The sequence below is a fragment of the Pipistrellus kuhlii genome, unplaced genomic scaffold, assembly GCF_014108245.1.
Source record: "Pipistrellus kuhlii isolate mPipKuh1 unplaced genomic scaffold, mPipKuh1.p scaffold_m20_p_21, whole genome shotgun sequence".
Lineage (NCBI taxonomy): Eukaryota > Metazoa > Chordata > Mammalia > Chiroptera > Vespertilionidae > Pipistrellus > Pipistrellus kuhlii.
This window is the reverse complement of record NW_023425520.1, coordinates 4,834,639-4,858,176: the sequence shown is the minus strand read 5'-3', so window position 1 is coordinate 4,858,176 and position 23,538 is coordinate 4,834,639. Positions and strand designations below refer to the sequence as shown.

The 23,538-nt window shown below is 48.7% G+C and overlaps 1 protein-coding gene across 1 annotated transcript; it reads left to right on the top strand.

Moving 5' to 3' along the window:
* Positions 1-5,814: 5,814 nt before the first annotated feature.
* On the top strand, positions 5,815-11,105 carry NKX2-6 (NK2 homeobox 6). Its single transcript, XM_045585789.1, has 2 exons — positions 5,815-6,188; positions 9,248-11,105. The coding sequence occupies exons 1-2, from the start codon at positions 5,936-5,938 to the stop codon at positions 9,886-9,888; spliced, it is 894 nt and encodes a 297-aa protein (XP_045441745.1). The 5' UTR covers positions 5,815-5,935; the 3' UTR covers positions 9,889-11,105.
* Positions 11,106-23,538: the final 12,433 nt, after the last annotated feature.

Sequence of the window (23,538 nt, the reverse complement as noted above, 5' to 3'; positions counted from 1 at the left end):
CATTACAGCGGTATCGTTCGTATTGAAAGATGCTGGGAAAATGTAAAATGAAAAACAGAAAAGTGTGGAAGAGAATCAGTGAGAAGGAATGGGAGCTGGAGCAGTCCTTGTTCTGGGGGTAGGGCCTGTGATAGGGAGGGGCCGTACCTGAGGGACCGCAGGTGCACCTGCCTTGTGGCAGTAGAGAAAAGGACATGCTCTTCTCTTTAAGGGGATCATCACATCCACAACAGAGTTTTTTATTATGAAGATATTCTTATAAGTAAAAATGCCCTTCTTCATCAAGGAGGTGAAATTAGACACGTTAGTGCCAGTCCATCAGACAGATAAAGGTGGGTTGGTGACATGCTACAATGTTCACCTGTCTTGTCCCCTACTGGACTGGATGCTCCCGTGGAGTCCTGGAACGTGTGCTATGTGTCTTGGGGTCCTGAGTATGTAGGGTGACCATATGTTTGGTTTGCCTGGAACAATTGTGGTCTGTGCCTGAGTCCCCTTCCAGTTAGTGTTTCTCTTTTTATTAAATATCCAGGTTTAGCCCTGGCCAGTGTGTCTCAGTTGGTTGGACATTCGTCCCATGCACCAAAAGACGGCAGGTTTGATTTTCTATCAAGGCACACACTCAGGTTACAGATGTGGTCCCCATGTGGCAGGAAGTCTACGATTTCTCTAATGTAATGAGCGCTCAGAAAATATCTACTGAATTAAATGGAATAATTTGAAAAATATTGAAGTAATGGTTTCAGTAAAATTTTAAATTGTATAATGAATTTTTCTTGGAAACAAGGATGTTAAAAACACACACATACACACAAGTAAAGAATAGAAAGGAACCTAATAAAAGATGATTCCTAGGTAATTACACTCATTGTAGTCGTATTAGTCTCTAATGGGAAGGGCAGTGTGCTGGAAATGAGGAGCTAAATGTGACCCAAAACTGTTCCGTACCCTGTCTTTGTCTTGGTTTCCCTGTTTGTAAACTAGAAATAAAACTGCTTTACAGTCACTTAGAGAATCAGTGAGCTAAGACATGAAGTTACATTAAAAATGAAAGAGGAAACTATTCATAAAATAGCCCAGTTTGTCCCCAAAACTCTTTCCAGTTATTTTTCCAATCTTCCTTTTGCCTCTTGAGGGAATTAAAGTGGGAGCAGGGACAGCGGAGGGGAAGGAGGATGGTTGTGTGTCCATGACACAGGATTATGGTAGAAGAGAACCAGCATCTGTGATGAGAAAACCTCCATTTCCCACACCAGTTTGGTAGCTGTATGATTTTGAATCATAACAGCCCTCTGCGTGCTTTATCTGTAAAATATAGGCAATTAAGATTTTTAAAAAAAACACATCATTTAAAAGAAATTGTTTTAAAGAAAATTCAATGAGTTGTTCTGAAAGGATTCACTCTAGTTATGCACTCTGTGGAAATAAGGGTCTGAAGAACTGTGCCAAGTCATAAATAGAGACTGCGTTCCTGCATTTACCATAGACATGGCATAGCTTACTCGAAGCAAATGACAGATGAGTAGAAAGCACACAGACATTCTGGCAACCGTGACTGACATCCTGTTATAAAGCAGCAGCCACAAGGAGCAATCAGAAGCCTCATATCAATCCAAACATCTTAATAAATGTCACAGCTTTATAACAGCAAGAAAGAGTCACTACCTTGTCATTTGAGGAAGAAGGAAAAATAGGAAAACATACATGATCTGCTCATTTGTGCAAAAGCACAGAAGAATAAATCAATGAGATTGGCAATGTGATGGAACGGGAATAGAAAGGATGAAAGTGGAGTGATCACTTCTCTGAGTACATCTTCTTGCAAAATTCTGACTTTAGAATTATGTTACTGCTTACGTACTCAACAAATAAACAAAGTATTACAATATCTTTAAAAGGGTGTCAGCAAACCAGATCGCAGCAAAACAAAAAGTGCCACTACCCCGGGTGAGCCAGATGCCTCTGGACCAGCACCGGGGCATCCTGAGACTACCCCCAGCCAAACAAGGCAGATTCATTTACCCACAAGCCCACCCTGGACACCTAGGGACACAGCTGGTTACTAGGGACACAGCTCTGACAACTGACCCAGAGTCCCAGCTAGTCTAATGGGAACCTGCACTCAGGTTACAGACCTTAGAGACTTTTAGTTTCCTGCGAGTTCCCAGGACCCTCAGTGCCTGTTGGGTATGCAGTTTTAAAGGAGAAATCTTTGAGTTTTAGGAGAGTCTGAAAGAAATGGGGGAGGGAGGACCTCTGTTAACCACAAAAAAATATTGTGCACAAATTCCATATGATTGTGCAAGCATCACACCGCACGGGAATAATTTAGATAAAATCTGTCTCCTGCGCAAGAATGGGATGGAGAAAAGGGCGGAGGCCTGCCTCTCCCTTCCTCCATGTTCCGGCACTGGAAGCACTGTTTGTGGACCTAGCACTGGTGTAAGTGCGAGCTGAGTGGAGTGAGGCAGGCCCATGGCCATCTCATTTAAGAACAGAGGTGAAGACACTCCATTCAGGAACAAGAAATGACCCTTCCCCCCCCTCCCCGCTGCCCCCCTCCCCCCCCTACACACACACACACCTGTCACCACACAGTTTGGGCTGCGCCAAGTCCTGCCTGAGTACCCAGGACTCCCAGCTTTTCTGCTTGAACCCCCAGACTCGCTTCTCTCAGGTCCTCCTGGACACCCTAGCTTTGGCCAGTAGCAAGGGCTCACCTCACAGCAGCGGGGCAGTCCCCAGTGTGGCTGCCATTGACTAGGAGATTGACTAGGAAGAGGCCAGATCAGCGGCTTTGGTCCCTCTCTCCAGCGGGTGGCTCTCAGCGAGCCCTGCGCTGAAAGGGGAGGGAAATGTGTGTATTGGTGTGGGGGGAGGGGGGAGGGGAGATCCAGGAGGGCCAGTGCTAGGCTGAGGAGAAAGCGCCCGGGAAACCAGGACCCAGTGCAGCTTGCTTGGCCTCTCTTCCTGTGAGGTTGGGCAAGTGGGACTTGAGCACCTCTCTCCAGATGTGCCCCCGCTCCAGGTGTGCCCCCCCCCCAGCCCCTGCTGCCCCAGGGCCTGAACTCAGACCGCTCTTTGCCTAAGGGAGATCCGCGTTTGCATCGCTTGTGAGGGGTTAGAAATTCTTTTTCGTCCAAAATCTCACTTGATCTTTGCAGCAAGGCAGGGCAGGGTACCTGGGAGCAGGATTTGGACTTAGGGCGTCTGATGCCAAGTCTCTCCCAAAGTGTCCTTCCTTCTGTGACTTCATAGAGCGCGACAGAATTCCACTACAGAGTGGGCGCTGGCTTTGTTCCAGCTTACTGTTTGAATCTGGGGTCACCCGCAGCCCAGCGTGGAAGGTAAGGACCCAGCTGAGAGACTGATGCGGAAAGCCCTAGCGCCTGCTCTCCTGTTCGTGCCCCTCCTCCCCCCATGGAAAGGCCCTAAATTCGCATTCTCTCCCGTGGGGGTGGGGGTGGGGGTTGTAAATATCCACTTTAGCCTGAAACTGAGAGGAGGAGGAGGAGTACAAGAAGGAGGGGGAGGAGGAGGAGAAGGAGTTTTTGTTGTTGTTGTTGTTGTTTGTTTGTTTGAAATCCTGGAATGTCTTTTGAGCATTAAAACTGTAATTAGTTAATGTTTGTTTTACATATTTATTCCGAGGAAATAATCCGGAATGTTGACAAGGATAAAATCAGAGACACTCCCTGAGTCTTACAGTGTCAAAAAAAAAAAAAAAATAGGTATAGTGGATATAGTGTAACACAGTCTATTATGGTTCATCTGTTACATGAACTATTATATTGCCCTTTTAAGGTAGATTTGTAAAAACTCTAATAAAGTTCTGGACATGCTTATGCTGTAACTTTAAAATTCACAAACTCACCTGTACACATACATGTAAAAGCATGGAGAAGAAGTGTGCCTAAACATTAGGTCTGGAGGGACCATTGTTTTCTTTTCAACTTTTCTTTATTTTCCAAAGTGTGCATGACTTTTATCATTAGAAACACATTAAATAAATCTATGGGTCATTGCAAGATTTCGACATCTCTGAAGACAAAACAATGTCCCTTCCAGAAAAAAGAAAAAGGGGTACTGTTTAGACAAAACCAGAGCGGGGCCACCTTGACCTCGCTGAGCTGGACGGCCTGGGGAGCCCCTTAACCTCTCTGATCGCTATTTGGTGGAAAAGGAAAAAAAGAAGCTGGAACTCGGGAAATAGCTTTGATGTAAAGATTAAATGACACGATGTACAAGAAATCATTACTTGCCGAAACCGGTTTGGCTCAGTGGTAGGTCTTCGGACTGAAAGGTCCCAGGTTCGATTCTGGTCAAGGGCATGTACATTGGTTGCAAGCACATCCCCGGTAGGGGGTGTGTAGGAGGCAGCTGGTCGGTGTTTCCCTCTCATCGACATTTCTAGCTATCTATCTCTCTCCCTTCCTCTCTGTAAAAAATCAATAAAATATATTATAAAAAAAGAAAGAAATCATTACTTGGCTAAACCATCCAATTTGCTGAAATTTTATGTAAAAATTTTTGCACCCACCAGCCTGGGCAGATGAGCCCAGTTCATCTGCATTTCAGTCAATCACAACACCCATTTCTTGCATTTGCCTCAAAAGGTTTATTTTAAAAAACAACAACAACAACACTATTTGATCTAAAATCCCCAAAAGAACCCTAGTGAGATCTCATTTTGATTTTAAAATATTTTTAAGCGACTTAGATTGTGCTAAGACTGCTGCCTTCACTGAACCATGTAGTGTCAGAAATTACAGCAGTTCACTCTTTGATGGTTTCATAGTTATCACAACCATCCTCTGATGGGCATATTGTTATCTCCAGTTTTAATTAGTCAAAGCTTAGAGAGACATACATTGCCCAAAGCCCACAATTCATACATACAAAGCAAGGCTAGACTAGTTGGCTCCGCCTTGGCTGTGATAACCACTGCATCACACGGCCTCCTTTGCTGGGCACTGCTGTGTCCAGGGAGCTTTCCTGAAGAGCTAAGGCTCATCAAAACTCCCCAACCCTGGAGGGCGCCACGTTCACATTCACCTGAGCACCAAGGCAATCCATTTTAGGGAGCATAAGGAGGGTGGAGGGGTATGGAGGGCCCACCTTCGAGAGGGCCCGGGTTGACCTTCTCCCTACCCACTGGCCTCCTCGCCTGCTCAGAGCCTGGGGATCCCCCCAAAAAAAGCTCCCTTGCCCTTTTCTTCGCTCCGAGGTTGACATGCTCCACCGATGAAGTGGTGGATCCGGCTCTATGCGAGGCGTTTCCACCTTGGTCTAAGGGTCTAGGCCGCTTTGGTCCAGACTCGCTCCTCCCTCGTCCAACCTCAGCTCCGGGGAAGGAGCCCCCGCAGCTCTCACCCCGAAGACGCCCGAGGGTACCTCCCTCCGCGGTGCCCGGGCCCGGCGGTCCCCACCTGAGCTCCTCGGCCTCGGGAGTTCAGCGATCGCCAGGCCGGAAGGACCAGCTCGGATTGCAAAGCGAGGGCTCCATTCCCCATCCCTGCGTGTCCTCCCGAAGAATCTCGGACCTGGGCTGACCTCCGACGTTCCTTCGCGCCGGTACCGTATTTACTGGGATCCGGGCGTCGCGCAGCACCATCTCCTCCGCTTCCCTGGCTGCTGAGCAGGATCCCCAGGAGCCAAGCCTTCCCAGACAGCAGCCGGGCCTGCAGGGGAGTTAGAAGGGCGCGGGAGGACAGCGCCGGGGAGGACGGGGCTGCCGGGGGAGCACGTGGTTTGCACAGGAACCAATGGGGGCGGCCAGGCTCGCCCCTCAGCCCTGGTCACCGGCCACAGGGATGGCCCTGGCGGAGGCACAGTCCGGGGCGCCAGACGTCCGCCCCACACCCGGGGTCCGCGGCGCCAGCAGCCGCCAGGCGGGGAGCTCGGGGCGCTGCCTCCCGCTCCCTCCGCCTCCGGGATGCTGCAGCACTCCGGCACCTCCACGCCCTTCTCCGTGGACGACATCCTGCGGCTGGAGCGGGAGCAGATTGGCCTAGCGGCCTTGCAGCTCCGGGGGGCCCAGGGGAGCCCCGAAAGCTCTCAGTATCTGCAACTGGTCCCGGACCCGCGAGGATCGGAGGTTCCCAGCGCTGGAGAGAGGTGGCTGGACGGGCCGGAGCCTCCAGGGGATCCCAGTGAGCGCATTGCAGACATGGACGCGGAGCGGGTGGGTGAGTACACCCCGGGGCTGGACACCCACGGAAAGGTCAGGAGGGTGGGGTGGGCCAGGATCAGCTGGACACGCATCTCCCGGTCCCCCCAGGGCCGAGGGCCTGCCTTCTCCCCCTTCACCTAAGAGTCCAAAAGGCAGGCCCTGAGTCACGGGGCCGCCTCCTCCCCGATCCCCAGATAGGAAATAAGGCCCTGAATCCTAGGGGTTTACTGTTTCCACAGCGAGTCCTCGAGTTCGTATTCCCACAAACACCCCACCCCACTTGCAGCCACGGTCCCAGGGCCGCCAGCTTCTCTCCCTTCCACGGAACCCGCTCTATAGCCTTGGCTGCGCTGTGTCCCCTCCCGCTTCCCCTGCCACCCGGGCCTCTCCACCCGAACCCATCTGCCCAGGGGCAGCCCGCAGGGCAGGGGCGCGTGGGGAGAGGACACTGACAGCTGCGGGTCCGGCCCAGGCCGGACTTCCCCGGGACTTGCTGAGAGGCCGGACTGACCCAGCCCGGTGCCTCCACAACAAAGTGAGAAAGAGAGGTGGCGGCCAAACCAGGTCCGAGTCCCTGGCAGGATTTGGTGGGAGCCCTGCGGGTCTGCAGGGTCTGGGAGTGAGGTAAGGGGAAGGGCAGCTTGGGGAAGGCAGCTTGGGATAGAGCAGCTTGGGTTTGAGCTGCTTCGAGAAGCCTCTCGGCCAAACCTCAGCACAGTTTGGGCTCCCGCTCTCCCTCTGAAGGCGCCGCCGATGCGCGATGCGCGGACAGCGAGGCCCAGACCCGGTGTCCCGCCGCACGAAGGGCAGAGGCGGGCGGGAAGCTGTGTTGCACTGACTTGTGCCTGAAGCGCCACATTCTGAGGGGAGAAAACGCCACCTTCCCTCCTGTCCAGCCTCTGCGCCTGGGTCTGCGGCCTCCGTGCAGGTCTGGGGACCGCCTCGCAGGTCAGTCCCCTCCGCCCGGCTGTGCCACGGCCCCTCCGTTCGGGGCGCAGACTGGCCACGTAAAGACAGAGGCCAGCTCAGAGCGATTCGGAGAAGATTACACTTCGCCCTGTTTGCCAAGAAGCCGGGGTTTCCTGCAGCGGATTGTAAACACGGAGTGCCCTCCACTCCTCGGCCCGATAGCCTGTGCTCTCCTGCTCCGGGGAGACAGGCCCACACTCCTCCGACCTCCTCGCTCCCCTCTCAGCCCAAGCACCGCAGCGAGTTCCTAGCTCCCTGCGGGAAAGGGACCCTCCTGGTGGCCTGGGCGCGCCCGTCCAGCTAACCCACCTGGCTTCCAGGGATGTAGGGCACGGGGCGAGAGAGGTTCCGGACCGGACCAGAACCGAAGGACAAGGAGCGCTGGCACACCCGGGGTGCCATGCAACCCCTCAGCGTGCCTGCGTGGTGAGAAACTTTCCAGTGGGGTCCTGTTTGTTTCAGTCGCTGAAGATCAGTTGTTAGTTTTTGATTTGGTAACAAAACAAACCCTCGTCAATATATATATAATATATACAATATACAATATACAATATACAATATATAATATATAATATATAATATATAATATATAATATATAATATATAATATATAATATATAATATATAATATATAATATATAATATATAATATACAATATACAATATATAATATATAATATATAATATATATAATATATAACATATAATATATATAATATATAGTGTATAATATATAATATATATAATATATATATTTCTCTTTTAGAGGAGAGATGTCCTGGGGTTTCTCTGAGCACAGGCTTCTCTGCAGGAAGTTTTTATTTCTGCAAACGTTGAGTCCCCAGCAGGAGACGGGCCAGCTCAGTTGGTTGGGGATGTGGAGTCCAGTTCGAACCCGCACCAAGTCTGAGGAGGCCCAGGTCCCTGCTCCCAGAGCTCGCCTCTTCTTTATGTTCCTGGTTTATTATTGGCCTGAGTTTCCACGGAAACTCTCGGTTTCATCTCTACCCACCTTCCCTTCAGTAAAATCAGCGCTTAAGCCCAGGCAGCAGGGAGATGGGAAGAAGGCAGGGAGGCTGCGACTGGGCGGCGGGAGGCCGCCCGGGGACATAGCCCTGTTTTAACCCGCTCCGTTGGTGCCCACTCCGTGTGCCCGGGCCAGGGCGCTGCCCAGGAGGGGGAAGAAACGGGGCAAAGCCACCCACTTGCCGCAGACCCTCCAGGAGAAAGAGGCCGCTTAAAAAAAAAAAAGTCATAGATGTGGATCTCAACTTTACACCTACCTCCAAGAGAACCTCAGTTTCTCAGCCAAGAGTAGAGTCAGAAAATACGTTGTTTTATTTTATTTTGTTAATTTGGATTACGGAGCCTTGCCTCCCAGAAACAAGAGGATGGTCCGCAGTGCCGGTGACTTGACCAAAATGGCAAGGGTGTGTGCCAGGGCGGGTGAGGGTGGTGGGCACTGGACGCTCCCAGTTGGGAGCAGGGTGGGTAACAGAGGACAGGAGCCTCTGGCAGGCACTGGCAGGACGTCACCGAGTCCCTCAGTCTCTGCCCCCACCTTTCTCTTTGACCCTCCCCATCCCCTTCCTCTCTCTTTCCACCAAGGTCTGCTCAAAGTCAACCCGCTTCTGATAAGTCCCTTCTTTATTTACTCTAGATTCTTTCAGCACGTTTCCTCAAACTCAAACACACTTTAGAACAGAAATCGCAGCAAGCAGCCTCTACCCCCACCACCACCAGTAATAATAATAATAATAATAATAATGATGATGATGATGATGAAATAAAACAAAAAAAAAGACATTCTAAAAGGAAATCGAAGCTGTCTTAGACAGTCCACCTTTTGGGAAACGGCTGTACCCCTGGGACCACAGATTGTCGCAGTTTGCTTATATTCCATCAGGTACCAAAGCGACTGGCGGGGAGGGGTAGGGAGAATGAACCTTCAGACGGCCTCTGGCGGGAGTGGGGTGTCCGCGGAGAGGAGAGCAGGGGCTGGAACTACGGGCTGCCCAGGGAGAGGGGCGTCCCCTGCAAACCGTGCAGACACTGCTGGGTGAGCCTGGGGCAGGGCGCTGACGGTGTTCCTTCCTGTGCTTTCAGAGCCCGGCCTGCGCGCAGCCTCGCCTCCCGGCGGCGGGCCCCGGGGACCGGAGCGCGGCGGCGGCGGCGGCGGCGGCGGCGGAGGTGACCGGGCGCGCGGGGCGGGCGCCGGGCAGGCGCGGGCGCGGCGGCGGCGGCGGCCGCGGGTGCTGTTCTCGCAGGCGCAGGTGCTGGCGCTGGAGCGGCGCTTCAAGCAGCAGCGCTACCTGTCGGCGCCGGAGCGCGAGCACCTGGCCAGCGCGCTGCAGCTCACGTCCACGCAGGTGAAGATCTGGTTCCAGAACCGGCGCTACAAGTGCAAGCGGCAGCGGCAGGACAAGTCCCTGGAGCTGGCCGGCCACCCGCTGGCGCCGCGCCGGGTAGCGGTGCCCGTGCTGGTGCGGGACGGCAGGCCCTGCCTGGGCCCCGGCGCGCCCGCCTTCCCGGGCCCCTACGCCCCCGCCGCTGCGCCCTACGCCTGCTACGGCGGCTACGCGGGCGGAGCGCCCTACGCGGCGGGCTTCGGCGGGGGCTACGCGGGCGCGCCCCCGGGCCCCGCTCCGCCCGCGCCCCTGGCCGGCCTGGGCCTCGGCGGGGGTGGCCAGAGCGGCAGCGCGCAGGGCCCTCTGCCCGCCCCGCTGCAGGGGGTCCCGGCCTGGTGAAGCGCCCTGGCCCCGGCACACCCACCGAGGCCGGGCGGAGGCTCCGTCCAGCTGCCCGCCGCCTAACGGTCTCAGCGGAGAAGATGGGCCGCCGCGCTGGAGGGAAGAGGCAACCCGAATGGCGCTCCCGGCTACAGCGATCTCGGGGACACTGGCTCGCCCCCGGGAGCCTGGGCCTGAAGGCCCTGGGAGCGTTCTTCCCGCTCAGAGACAGAAAAACGCGGGCCGGAGGAGGAGAGCAAGGGTGGGGCGGGGGGGGGCAGTTTGGGGCGGCAGGGCCCAGCTGAGGAAGGTGTCGTCGGGGCTGGAAGGTGGTTTATGTGCTGCAGCCTGGGCATTCGGAGGGCCTGGGTCCCCCAGTGAAGGGCGGCAGGTGGGGGAAGAATGAGAAAGTTGTGCGAAGGAAAGGGAGTGGGGAACCGGCCAGGAAAAGGAGAACCCAGGGGATCAGGAAGAGAGGCTCCTATAGGATTTAAGCCCCCCACCCCACCCCCACCTCCTTCCCAGCTGCGCTCCTAGAGACTCGGATTTACGCAGTGGAGCGCTCTTTTCTGGGGGAGCATCCTCCGGCTCTTCCCTCCGTGTCAGTGCATTTCTCTCTTGTATACAGCTCAGCATCTTGAGGAAATACATGAAATACAATATATTCCTGTTCGCGTGTGTGTAAGCCATTAGCATCTATCCACCTGAACAACTTGGAATTAAAGTAAAGATGAAACCCCCAAGTCCTTGGTGTCTACAGACTCGCTGGGGACCAAACTGGAGTTGGCCCTGGAGCCAGGTGCCCTGAGGCCCCCCTCCCGCCGCCTCTGCCTCCGCAGGTTTTCTTCCAGAGCAACAGGTTTCCACGTTCCAACCGGGAAGGAGGCTCCCCTTGGCCTTGAGTCCCCACAGGAGGGGGGAGAGCCTGAACTTTAGGGGAAAGTCCGACTCCCCTGGACCCAGCCCTGTCTGAAGTCATGCAAACTGAAGACCCCAAACAAACTAAATGTATTCATGGGGACATTTGTCTTTGGCAGGCACTGGTACAGAAAGCAGGATTTTTAAAAAATAACATCGTTAGCCAATGAAAACTCTGGTTCTTCATCCCCCGGACCACTAACTTGTCAAAAGTTAAAGTGTATTATTTAATAAATTCTGAGGCTTAATTAAAACGCAACGCGGCCCTGCATTTTCTCACTTATGAATGTGCCTGGTTGTTTTTACTGACCTGGGAAAGAGAGACCGCTGGGGCCCTTATAAGCAATACCTATTTCACATAGCATGCACCTCTTAAAGTTTATATGTGTAAGCTAAAAAAAAAAAAATACAAATAATTGTTTATATTTTTTCTTACCATTTCCTTACATTTTCCCCTCCTTTTTATTTTTTCTCTTTTTGAGATTACATTTTTTCCCCAAGATTCTAAAAATGCTGCATACAGTATTAAGTTTTGAAAAAAAATATTTTGTTGCCCTTTAGGTAAAAGGCCCTTACCCTAGACATGCAGATCACGGAACTTACTTGGCACGGAGTAGGAAATTAATACATGCATTCCCTCCACCCGCCCACCCTTTCTCACCTAGTTAAGGAACCCGGAAGCAGTGACCAGACCTGCGGTGTGGTGACCAGGCCTCCACACTCCCTCTACCACCATTGCCCACATGGAAAAGCTGGGAAGAGGAGCCAGGGCTGGGCTCAAGGCTGTGAGTGATGGAGAAGAGGCTTAGTTCAGTCATCAGTAACTCAGTCATCACTAAACAGGTCTGCTAGGGACACAAGAGGCAACAAGATTTGGCTGCCGCCCTGAAGGAATCTATTATCTAATTGGATACCAGAGACTGACATGAGAAAGGTATCTAAAAATACTAGGTGGTGTATGCTGCCTGTCAAATAGGACAGACAATAAGCTCTCCAGAAAGAAAGAAAACCTGGCGGGAGCTGGGGTACTTAGAGGGTGAGAAGAGGGGTAAGCCTGGTGATGAGGGTGAGAACGGCACCATTTCCTAGAGGAGTTCTGAGAAAGGTCTAGGACTTAGGGATGGAGAAAAGTTGTATTTTTTTTAAATATGTTTTTACTAATTTCAGAGAGGAAGGAGAGGGAGAGATAGAAACATGGATGATGAGAGGGAACCACTGACCAGCTGCCTCCTGCAGACCCCCTTCCCCCCTTCCACTGGGGATTGAGCCTGCAATCCATTCATGTGCCCTTGCTCCTTGCTGGGAATCAAACCCAGGACTCTTCAGTCCACGGGCACATACTCTATCCACGGAACCAAAGAGGCAAGGGCTAAATGAGCACATGCTGAAGCCAGAGTGCATTTTATGGTAATTCCAATACAATTGAAGGTAGCTTTCAAGAATTAGTAAATTTAGTTGACTGAAGAGAATGGGTGAGGCTGGAGGAGTTGTTGATTTCACATCTATGTGTGTATGCCTATGATTCCTTTAAATGTTCCATTGGCCTGCGACATTGTCTGTTTCTCTCTCCAGATTACTGTAGCATCCATATTTGATGGTCTAACAAAACAAAAACAAATAAACCTATACCAAGCCTTGTCCATGTGCACTCCATGTGGATATTTCTTGAGGGAAGTTTGAGATTCTCAGGACAAAAGGAAAGAAAAGAGAAGGAACACTCTCTTCTTCCCTTCTCTCTCCTCCCTCCCCCCCTTCCGCCTGTCAGGATCACTTTGAAATGCATTCCCTCTCCCCACTCTCAAGCCCACCCCCAGCTGCCCATCTTCCGTCCTGTAATCTCTCCTCTGCACTGAAAGCTGCCCCTTTTTGTGTGTGTCTCTTCGACCACCGCTTATCCCAGGCACGGCTTTCACCAGGCTCTGTAAGCCATCAGCCTCTTATCTGCATCGTTCAGTCCCATCACTCCAGTCACCTCTTAATGTTCACAAGTTCCCCAAATGGGAAGTAATTGACCTCTAAACAAAACAAAAAAAGCTCTCAGGGAGATAGCAGAGGTTCCTTTCCTGAAGTCCCAGGGCTAGGGGTCTCACCTAGGCCAGGTGGATAAGTCAATAAAATTGCAGACTTTGTGGCTCCCTGTCCTTCCTCCACTCCCCTCGCCCCCCACCCCTCAGCCCCTTCAAGCCAGCCTCATCCCGATACCATCTGCAATTCAGATGGAGCTCAAGCCCCGCTCTAGGTTTCAGACGTGCCAGAGATTTCTGGTATTTATTTTTTTGTAATTTTATCATCATCATGATGTAACTTTGGGGGGGACACACACACTTAAATCTTTTAAAATTCCATTTGAAACGTGTTTACAGTTCTGAGTTTACAGCAGCTCTTTATCATATCAGCCCAGTAGCTCGCCCCTTTTCCTTTTCACAAAACAAGGGAACTCCCAGGCAGAAACACTGAGTCCCAGCCTATCACTGTCCCTTAAAGAGGCCTCTTCAGAGAGATGGAAGGTGGTGAAGGAATACGGAATTAGGAGCCCTGGCCCTCATTCTAGCCCAGGACCCACTAGGGACACACTATGTGACCTTGAGCAAGTCTTGTAATCTCTCTGGGTTTCATTCTTGACTTACAAAATCGAGGAAATGGGTCTCTAAGCTATTACTCTAATATTTTTTTTAAAGAATATGATTTTTACTGATTTCAGAGAGAAGAAAGGAGAGGGAAGAGAGATAGAAATATTAGTGATGAGAGAGAATCATTGATCAGCTGCCTCCCGCATGCCTCCCAAAACCCAGACATGTGCCCTGACCAGAATCCAACCATGACCTCCTGGTTCATAGATTGATGCACAACCACTGAACCACACTGGCTGGGATATTATTCTAATTTTTTTGCTGACTCCCAGTTGATTTCAGATGCCTTTATTTAAAAAAAAAAAAAAAAAAAAGTAAAATAGATTATATATCCACAGGACTACATTAAACATATGTAAAGTTTAGCCGAAACTGGTTTGGCTCAGTGGTAGAGGGTCAGTCTGCGGACTGAAAGGTCCCAGGTTCAATTCCGGTCAAGGGCATGTACATTGGTTGCGGACACATCCCCGGTAGGGGGTGTTCAAGAGGCATCTGGTCACTGTTTCTCTCTCATCGACATTTCTAGCTCTCTATCCCTCTCTCCTCCTCTCTGTAAAAAGTCAATAAAATATATATTTTAAACGTGTGTAAGGTTTAAAGTATAATGGTAAAGTGGACATAGCTGTAACCCCTTCTCAAGGCCAGAAACAAGGGTGCAGCCTCCAGCCGCCCCCTCCCCATGCCCTTCCCAGAATGCAAACCCCTTCTCCCTTCCTTCCTCCCAAAAGATACCAGCTATTCTGACTTCCAAAATCTTACATAAATAGAATCTTACCACGTGTATTCTTTCATAACTTGCTCCTTTTATTACGTTTTGTGAGATTTACCCATGTGGTTGTGTGGAGCATTCGTGTACTCGTTTTCATTGCTACATTGCACCCATTGAAGGCATGCGCCTCAGTGTATGTTTTCACTGAAAATGCAGGCAGTTTCTAGCTTTCCCACAGGTACACTGCATTCTCTGGCTGCATTTGTCCTGGTCTCCATGAACCAACTTCCAGGGAAGGCTCCATCCTCGGACAGATTTCCATTTATACAACTAACTAGAGGCTTTGTGCATGGATTCATGCACCTGTGGGGTCCTTCGGCCTGGCCTGTGCCCTCTTGCAATCTGAGACCCCTCGGGGGATATCGGAGAGCTGGTTTCAACCTGTTTCCCTGCAGGCTAGGTTGAGGGACTCCACCTGTGCAGAATCCATGCCGGGTCTCTAGTATACATATAAGATCTTTGGTTAATTTCTTCCCACCTTCCCCTCTCCCTGCTTCCCTCTGAGATTCATCAGTCTGTTCTAGGTTTCCATGCCTGTGCATTGAGCATCTGCCCCCTGGTGGTCAGTGTGCATCATAGCTACCAGTCAAAAGGTCGAACGGTCACTTAAGCTTTTATATACATATATAGATAGCCTTACACTGGTAAACCCTTTTAACTTTTGTCTGATTTCATGCATACTCACTACCTCCACCCAAGGCCGAGTATATTCCTGTCCCCATTCTCAGAGAAAGAGCCCAAGTGCCAAAAAGGTGCTGGCCATACTGTGAGTCAGTTACAGAACGGGGACTAGACCCCAGACCCTCTGCCCCTCTGGCCATGGGTTACTTCCATGAATACTCAGCAGGAAGTTCAAGTCCTCATGCAAATCAGGTGAATCTTGAGTGGCACCATTTTTTTAAAAAAAATTCTTGAGGGAAAAATTGCCTAAGAGAGAGGGTTGGGAACCTTTTGGAAAGCATCAAGAGGGGATATATAGGGAGTGAGATGCCAGAGAGGGTGGGTGGAGGATGGGAGAGGTACAGCAGCACCTTCAGACATTGGGGACAGACAGCATATTTAAAACTCAGGCTCCTGCGTCCCTCTCACCCTTTTTTGTCTACATTTTCCTCTGCACTTTGAACTCCCGAAGACTCAGTTTCAGGCATGTTTTCAGCTGGCCCTGTCCTGAGAACAGGAGAATTCAGCCCTGAGCTGTTTGTCCTCCGGAGCTCACCTCCCCCCACCACGGAGAGAGCTTCGTGGGAAGTCTCTGTGCTTCCTCCCTGACTCTGTTTAGACTCCAGCGAGTCCCCCCACCCTCAGCCCAGGAGCAAGATGTGATCTTAGTGACACAGTCCAGATTCCACTCTAAGAAAAGCAGATATGCCCAGCAGCCTGGCAGCAAGCCTCAGAGTGCTTTCTAGCCGAGTCCCTGTGGGGCCGTCCTTATACGCTGGTCTCAGTCAAACCCAATTTTTCCCCATCGGTGCCTCTGTGACTGCTGCTTCCTCCTGTCACCAGCCCAGCATAATTGCCTGGAACCCTAGGACCCACGTAATTGGAATCCAATGCTCGGACCTGAGTGGGTCAAAGATGAACTTTTTCCTTCAATGGCTCCTGTCTCTGGCCCCCTGGCGCCTCCCTGGGACATTCTCTATGAGTCAGGTCCCCCGGGACCTGCTTCTGCACTACCTTGGACATCCCCATCAAAATGCATTCGCTCTAGGTGTCTCTTGGCCTTTTTTTTTTTTTTTTTTTAAAATATATTTTATTGATTTTTTTACAGAGAAGAAGAGAGGGATAGAGAGTTAGAAACAAGGATGACATAGAATCATGGATCAGCTGCCTCTTGCACACACCCCCTACTGGAGATGTGCCCACAACCAATGTATATGCCCTTGACCGGAATCGAACCTGGTACCTTTCAGTACGCAGGCCAATGCTCTACCCACTGAGCCAAACTGGTTTCAGCTCTTGGCCTTTCTTAACAACCAGCCTCATGTCTGTCTCCGATCCCAGGGTGTTTCCAGTACACAGCGCCTGCCATGGAGCAGGAGTGCAACACCACTTGTTGACTGACGGAATGAGTGGTGGTTGCATGGAAGGAAACCACAGAGTCTGCATGAAAGACCCCGAGGCCTGCACCTGGCTCCTTGGTAGTCAGAATCCTCGGGGGATGGAGGTGGGGGGAGTCCTCTTGTGGGTGGATAGGGATCTCTGGCTTCTGGCAGGGTGATCTGAGCCCTGCTGACAGCAGGGACGCCAAGAATTCCCGTCAGCCAGTGGCTATTCTTCCAGCCATTCTCCTGTAAGTCAACTTACCTTGCTGACCGGCTATTTGGAGCCAGAACTCGCCCATGGGGCTGGCTACTTTTCTTTTAGTAGTTCTGGCAACCCACGGTTCTCCCTAATTGTTCCACAGACCAGTGTTTTGTTCTTCAATAACGGTTCTGCTGCAGACATGCTGTTGTAGCAATTATCTTGGTAAATATGATGACAAAAACCAAGAAAAGGCTGTAAGACTTTAGGATAATATGGTCTATTGTAGTTTATTGCCTTCACCCGTGTATATCTCAAAGTTGCAAATATAGCTACTCTCACTTTTGCAAAGCATCCTTGCTAAAGTTGTGTATTTGATTCTTTTTGCGGAATTATATGTCTGGAATCAGATGTGTCCAATTCATGGAATCATTGCTTCATTGAGTGATAACCTCTGTTTTGGTGTATATAAAGATTTAAATTTTAAGATAAAGTGATCTAAAAGAGGTCTGGCCCTGCCAGCGTGGCTCAGTGGTTGAGCATTGACCTATGAACCAAGAGTTCCATTCCTGGTCAAGGCATATGCCTGCTTACAGGCTCATTCCCCAGTAGGGGGCATGCAGGAGCAGCTGATTGATAATTCTCTCTCATCATTGAGGTTTCTATCTCTCTCTCTCTCCATCACTCTTCCTCTCTGAAATCAATAAAAACAAACAACAGAGGTCTGACCTTGAAAAGATGGTCTCTGGTACATGTTGTTTGTGAATAATTGTTCAAATAAAGAATATAAGTATTTGCTCGAACCTCTTTCCAGTCATAGTTTTTAGAAATACGGGTGATTCAAGTAAAGGGTCAGTTGAACAGTCATCTTTTATTCTGGCTTCTTTGTTTGTCCCATCAGTACAATTAAACCAAAAACTTCTTTATATCCATATAAGTAACATCTGTCCATGGTTAAGTTTTAGCAGAGGTTTTTGTGGTATTTTTCTATTTGGTGATGGTATAAGTTAGTTTGAGAAGCAATGAGATAAGAAAAAAAATACTTATCAAAAACTAAATTTGTTATTTCACTTCTACTATGTGGGTCTTCAAATTGAATAGTTATCCCTGAAATATTTGTATAATCTTCCAAGGCTGGTAAAATATCTTTATCTGCCCATTCTTCTTCAGAATCACTTTCACTGTCAGATACTATAACATTTTTCTTTTGCCTTCGTGATGTCCTAACGTCATTAGGTCCTAACATCAGACTCATTACTATCTTTCAACAAAGTACTCTCCTCCAGCTGACTTAACAAAGTTACTCGCCAACCAAAGTGTCTGCACATAATTCACTCAAATGTTCTGCCACAATGTGCCTTTTTAAAAAAACTTTATATATATATATATATATATATATATATATATATATATATATAATTGATTTTTCACAGAGAGGAAAAGAGAGGGATAGAGAGTTAGAAACATCGATGAGAGAATCATCGATCAGCTGCCTCTTGCACATCCCCCACTGGGGATGTGCCCACAACCAAAGTACATGCCCTTGACCAGAATCAAACCTGGGATCTTTCAGTCCAGAGGCCAACGCTCTATCCACTGAGCCAAATCGGTTTCGGCTTTTTTTAAAAAAAACTTTTACCAAATAAAAGATGGATGGTACGAATTAGATGTCTCTGGAAATACTGACTGAAGAGTCGAGGAAGTTAACACGAGTTAACTCATGACTGGCCAGCAACGTTTGGACACAGAAGCAGGAGGATATTGTGCCAGGTCAGCGAGGTGTTAACTTGAATCAGCAAGTATTGAGGAGCATTACATTGGTCACTGTGGGAGAACATAAGACCAGAGTTATTCTAAAAAATATGTGTGGACTCAGAATGACACAGCATGCATATGACAAAGCCCTTGTCTTCAAGAAGGGTACGACAAACAATTGTATAGCCAAATATACTATAAGAAAAACTATAGAAGGTGCATTGTAAACATAAAAAAGTCACTCATTCAGTTCATTGAACTTTCAGTTCATTTCACTCCTTCTCTCCCCTTCCTGCCCTAGTTTAGTTAAGTTCAAACATCACCTTGCGCTTGATCACATGCAATTGCCTCCTAATGTCCCCTGCCTCCACTCCCTTCTCTCCAGGCCATTTCTCATCTGCTACAGGATTAAACACACACACACACACACACACACACACACACACCCCAAAACAAAACAAAAAACACACCTATATTTATTTCTTGATGGAGGCACTCTCAAAACACACTCCACATTCTTTAACCTGACACACGAGAGCCTCCAGAACTTGACTTTTACTCACATTTCCAGCCCATTTCCTGCTGGGCTCTTTCCACGTGCTCTCCGCTGCAGTTGGCCAGCTATGCCAGCGCTCCTGAGCCTGCCAGGCATGGCTCCCATCCAGTCCTGGGACCCAGCTCAAAGCCACCTCCTGGAGGAAGTCTTCCCCGAGCTGCGGGGTCAGGGCCTCTGGTCAGGATGCTCTGGGCTCTCCTGGCTCATGGTTTATTCCTGTTTAGCACATATTTCACATTGTAGTTGGTCATTTCTCTAATTCTCCTCAGTAACAGCACAAGCCTCTTGATAGAAGAAATGAATTTTATCCAATTTTTTTTATTTTTATAAATTTATATTAAAGCATTAAAAAGAGCATGAATAGCTATGTAGGCAAATTAAATTTTACCAAGCAAATTTCTCTTGTATTCATTATCCAAATCGTGAAACAGAAAGTTAACATCCCCCACTCCAGCTCTCTTGTACCCTCTTGCTATCACCTACCCCAAGGAAGCTACTCACACCATAGATTAATTTAGCCAGTTTTTGAAGTTCATCTAAATGGAGTCATGTGGTGTATGCTCCTTTGTCTGGTTTCCCTCACTCAGCATTATGTTCATGTCATGTAGGTAGCTGCGGTTCGTTCACTCCTCTTTACCGTTCAGCCTCCGTGGTATGACTGTGTCACGTGGGGGTTGCCTCCTCCACTCTGCATGGACTTTGGGCTGCTTCCACTTGGAGGCTGTTATAATCCGTGCTGCCATGAACATTCTGGCATATGTCTTTTTTTTTGGTGACTGCATGAGCACATTTCTCTTGGGTGTATCCTAGATGTGGAAATTCTGGGTCATGAAGTATGCACATGGCCAGGTGTAGTAGATCCTACTGTTTTTCCAAAGTAGTTGTGTTAATTTACACTTCCACCAAGAATGTCTGGAAGCTCTGGAAGCTCCTCCATCTTCTCACCACTCCTTATCAATTTGTTACCGCTCCCTCCCTCCCCCCTCCATTTTCACTACCTTGTCCCTGCACAGCAATGCAGGCAGGTGAGAAGCACTCCATGAATCTGTAATAATAAAAGTGTATGCTAATTAGACTGGATATCCAAACGACCTTCCGGATGTCCTTCGGCTGAGGCAGCCACCCCAGCTGTGAGGGCCTGGCCCCTTACATGAATTTTGTGCATCAGGCCTCTAGTATTAATATAATGGTCTAGTTCAGTGGTCGGTCACTCTGTTGACTAATGAGTTTGCCGAGCATTGGTCTAGTTGAGTGAAACCATTGGAGGAACAGTGGGGAACAAGTTTGAAGAAGTGACTAGTCAGTGGGTAGAGAAAAATAATGTACGTTTATTAAACCCACATTAAGTGCTTGGTGCTTGCCTTCTATTATATCATTTAATTACCATTATCACTTCCCAAATTCTAGAGTCCAAGGAGTCCAACAAGCTCCAAAATAAGGAACTGAGACTCAGAGTGATTAAGAAACATAAAAAAAAAAAAAATCTAAAAGTTTTAAATGTAAGTTGTGAAATCATAAAAATCCTAGAAGAAAATGTAGGCAGCAAAATATCAGACTTCTCATGTGGCATAATTTTCACTGATACACCCTAGGGCAAGAGAAACAAAGGAAAAAGTAAACAAATGGGACTTAATCAAAATAAAAAGCTTCTGCCCAGCAAAAGAAACATGCATCAAAATGCAAAGGGAGCCCACTGTAAGGGAGAACATATTTGCCAATGATTCATTGGATAAGGGGTTCATTTCCAAAATATATAAAGTACTATACAATTCAACAAAAGGAAAACAAACAATCTAATTTTTAAAAAAATGGTTAGAAATAGACACTTCTCCAAAGAGAATATACAAATGGCCAAGAGACATATGAAAAAATGCTCCAGCTCTAATTATCAGAGAGATGTGAATTAAAAGGACAATGAGTATCGCCTCACACCTGTCAGAATGGCTGCCATAAACAAATCAACAAATGACAAGTGCTGGCGAGGATGTGGAGAAAAGGGAACCTTAGTACACTGCTGGTGGGAATGCAGACTGGTGCAGCCATTATGGAGTTCCCTCAAATAATTAAATATGGAACTGCCATTTGACCCAATGATCCTATTAGGAATTTATCCTAAGAAGCCTGAAACACCAATCAGAAAGAAAATGTGCACCCTTATGTTCATAGCAGCAAAATTTACAATTGCTATAATCTGGAAACAGCCCAAGTGCCCATCAATAGATGAGAGGATAAAAAAGCAGAAGCTTTTATTTTGATGTAGTCCCATTTGTTTACTTTTTCCTTTGTTTCTCTTGCCCTAGTCATTGTATCAGTGAAAGTTATGCCACATTTACACATTGGAAATATATATAAAAGGCTAAAATGTTAAGTGTCCTACCATTCTACTGGTTGCTATGATGCACACTGACCACCAGGAGGCAGATGCTCAGGGCAGAAGCTTCTGTGATGCACACTAGCCATTTACAGAAAAACAGCACAATGGACCTGGCACCAACAAAGCAGCACTCAGCTTCCCCAAAGTGGGACACAGGCCCCACCTCCACACCAGAGTGACAGCCCACCAAATTGCAGCCAACACTGCTGAGATTCAATGGAGCAAAATTTGGCCCACATCCCAGCCCAGCCTGGAAATGGTGGCTGTGGTACTGGGTAATGATGTCATGTTGCAATGCCTGGCTTCTTCTTCCTAGTAACAGGCCATCTATATATATAAAAAGCTAATATACTAAGTGACCAACCATCCGACCAGTCACTATGATGGGCACCAGGAGCAGTCACTCAATGCAGGATTTGCTGAGCTGCAGTGACTTGGCAGTAGCAGTTCTCGGGTGACGCATCCTGAAACCAGAGAGGAGGGAGCCTGATTTCTTGCAGGGCAGTGCTATTCTACCTTCGGCCATGGGTCATGTTGTTGCTGCCACACTGTGGTTTACTGAACACTTGCATTTAAATTCCATACCCTGTACGACAGCAACTCTACAGAGTGACCTCTTGCACTCCAGGACCCCTTGGGGGATGTCAGAGAGCCAGTTTCAGCCTGATCCCAGCAGCCAGGCCAAGGGATCCCACCTGCTGGAGGGACCCACTTACTCTGCAGATGCTGGGGAGGGACCTTGGAAGATTGGCTCCAGAGTGTGTCCAGCCCATGTCACCCAGGCCTGTCACCTTCTAATCAATCTCCTTTCAATATGCATGAATCTGTGCACCAGGTCACCAGTGTATCTATAAAAAGATGGATAACTTACCCTTTGAAACAATATGGAGGGACCTGGAGCATATTATGCTAAGTGAAATAAGCCAGTCAGAGGATGACAAATATAGCATGATCTCACTTATATGTGGAATCTAATGAACAAAAGAAACTGACAAACAAAATAGATCCATGAAAGCATGCAACAGGCTGATGGATTACAGAGGGAAAGGGGGTGAGACTCAGTAGGTTAACTAAAGAACTTATATGCACAACCCATTGTCCCAAACAATAGTGTGGTGAAGGCTTAAGGAGGGAGTGGGAGTAAGAAGGAGGGGGGTCAATAGGAAAAAAAACAGGGACATCTGTAATACTTACAAGAATAAGTAAGCAATTTTTTGTTTTTTTTTTAAAAAAGAAATTAATCCAAAATCCCACCACTAAAAACAGAGATAGGCATTGAACCTCCAAATTTCATTGACTTTCCATTATAGTCTACTAGAGGCCCAATGCATGACATTCATGCAAGCCTCAGCCAGCCCTCGCAGCCCTGGCTTCATCTGGAAGGTCTTCCAGAAGGACATCTGAAAGGTCATTCAGCTGCTCAGTCTAATTAGCATATTAGCTCTTTATTATGTAGGACTAGATGCCCCATACATGAAATTCATGCACTTGGGGTGGGGAGGTTGCTCAGCCCAGCCTTCACCATCTCGCAGTCTGGGAGCCCTCTCGGGGAGTGGGCTTCATCAGCCAGACATCCCTAGGGCTGCCACAGAGGTGGGAGAGGCTTCCGCCACCTCTGCTGCAACCAGCTGTGAACCCAGCTCAGGCCTTCTGGCTGAGTGGCCCTCCCCCTGTGGGAATACACTGACCACCAGGGGGCAGCTGCTGTGTTGAGCATCTGCCTCCTGGTGGTAAGTGCACATCATAGCAACCAGTCATTTTGCAATTTGGTCGATTTGCATATTAGCCTTTTATTATATAGGATTGCCAGTCCATACACACTATACAGATCACTGTTTAACCACCTAAACTTACAGCTACATTTGCTCATGATTGAGCATCCAATAGGTGCTCTCTGACTGATGTGCTGTCTTGATCCTAATATTTCCATCCAACCTTAGAGTACCTTCAGATGTTTGAGAGTATGGCATCACAGAGATTCCCATGGAGCCTGCTACCCATCTGTACACAGAATCAGTCCTTTAAGCACATTGCTTATATTGCCCGTAACCCCGGAACATTTGTGTCAGAGATAATGGCACCAAGGTTGTAACCCACAGTCATTTCTTGCAGAATTTAAACTGCCAACCAGTGGGCACCATTGCCATCAGTTTCCCGCTATGGGGAAAAGGGGGGTTCTCCAGATTCTTTGGGACTCCCCTGACCCCAAAGCCTTTTGCTTGAGGCTTGGAGCATTGTTTCAGAGTTCTTTTCCAGGTGAAGTCCTTTGCCTTCCTGTTTGGATAGTGACAGCTGGAAGTGGACAGAAGGAGACTGTGAATCAATACATAAAGACCTCCCTAGACCCAGGGAGTTGGCCATGGCTTCTATGTGACAAATACTAATGGTAGCACTAGTGATGCTGGTGGTTAATGATGCAAAGGGC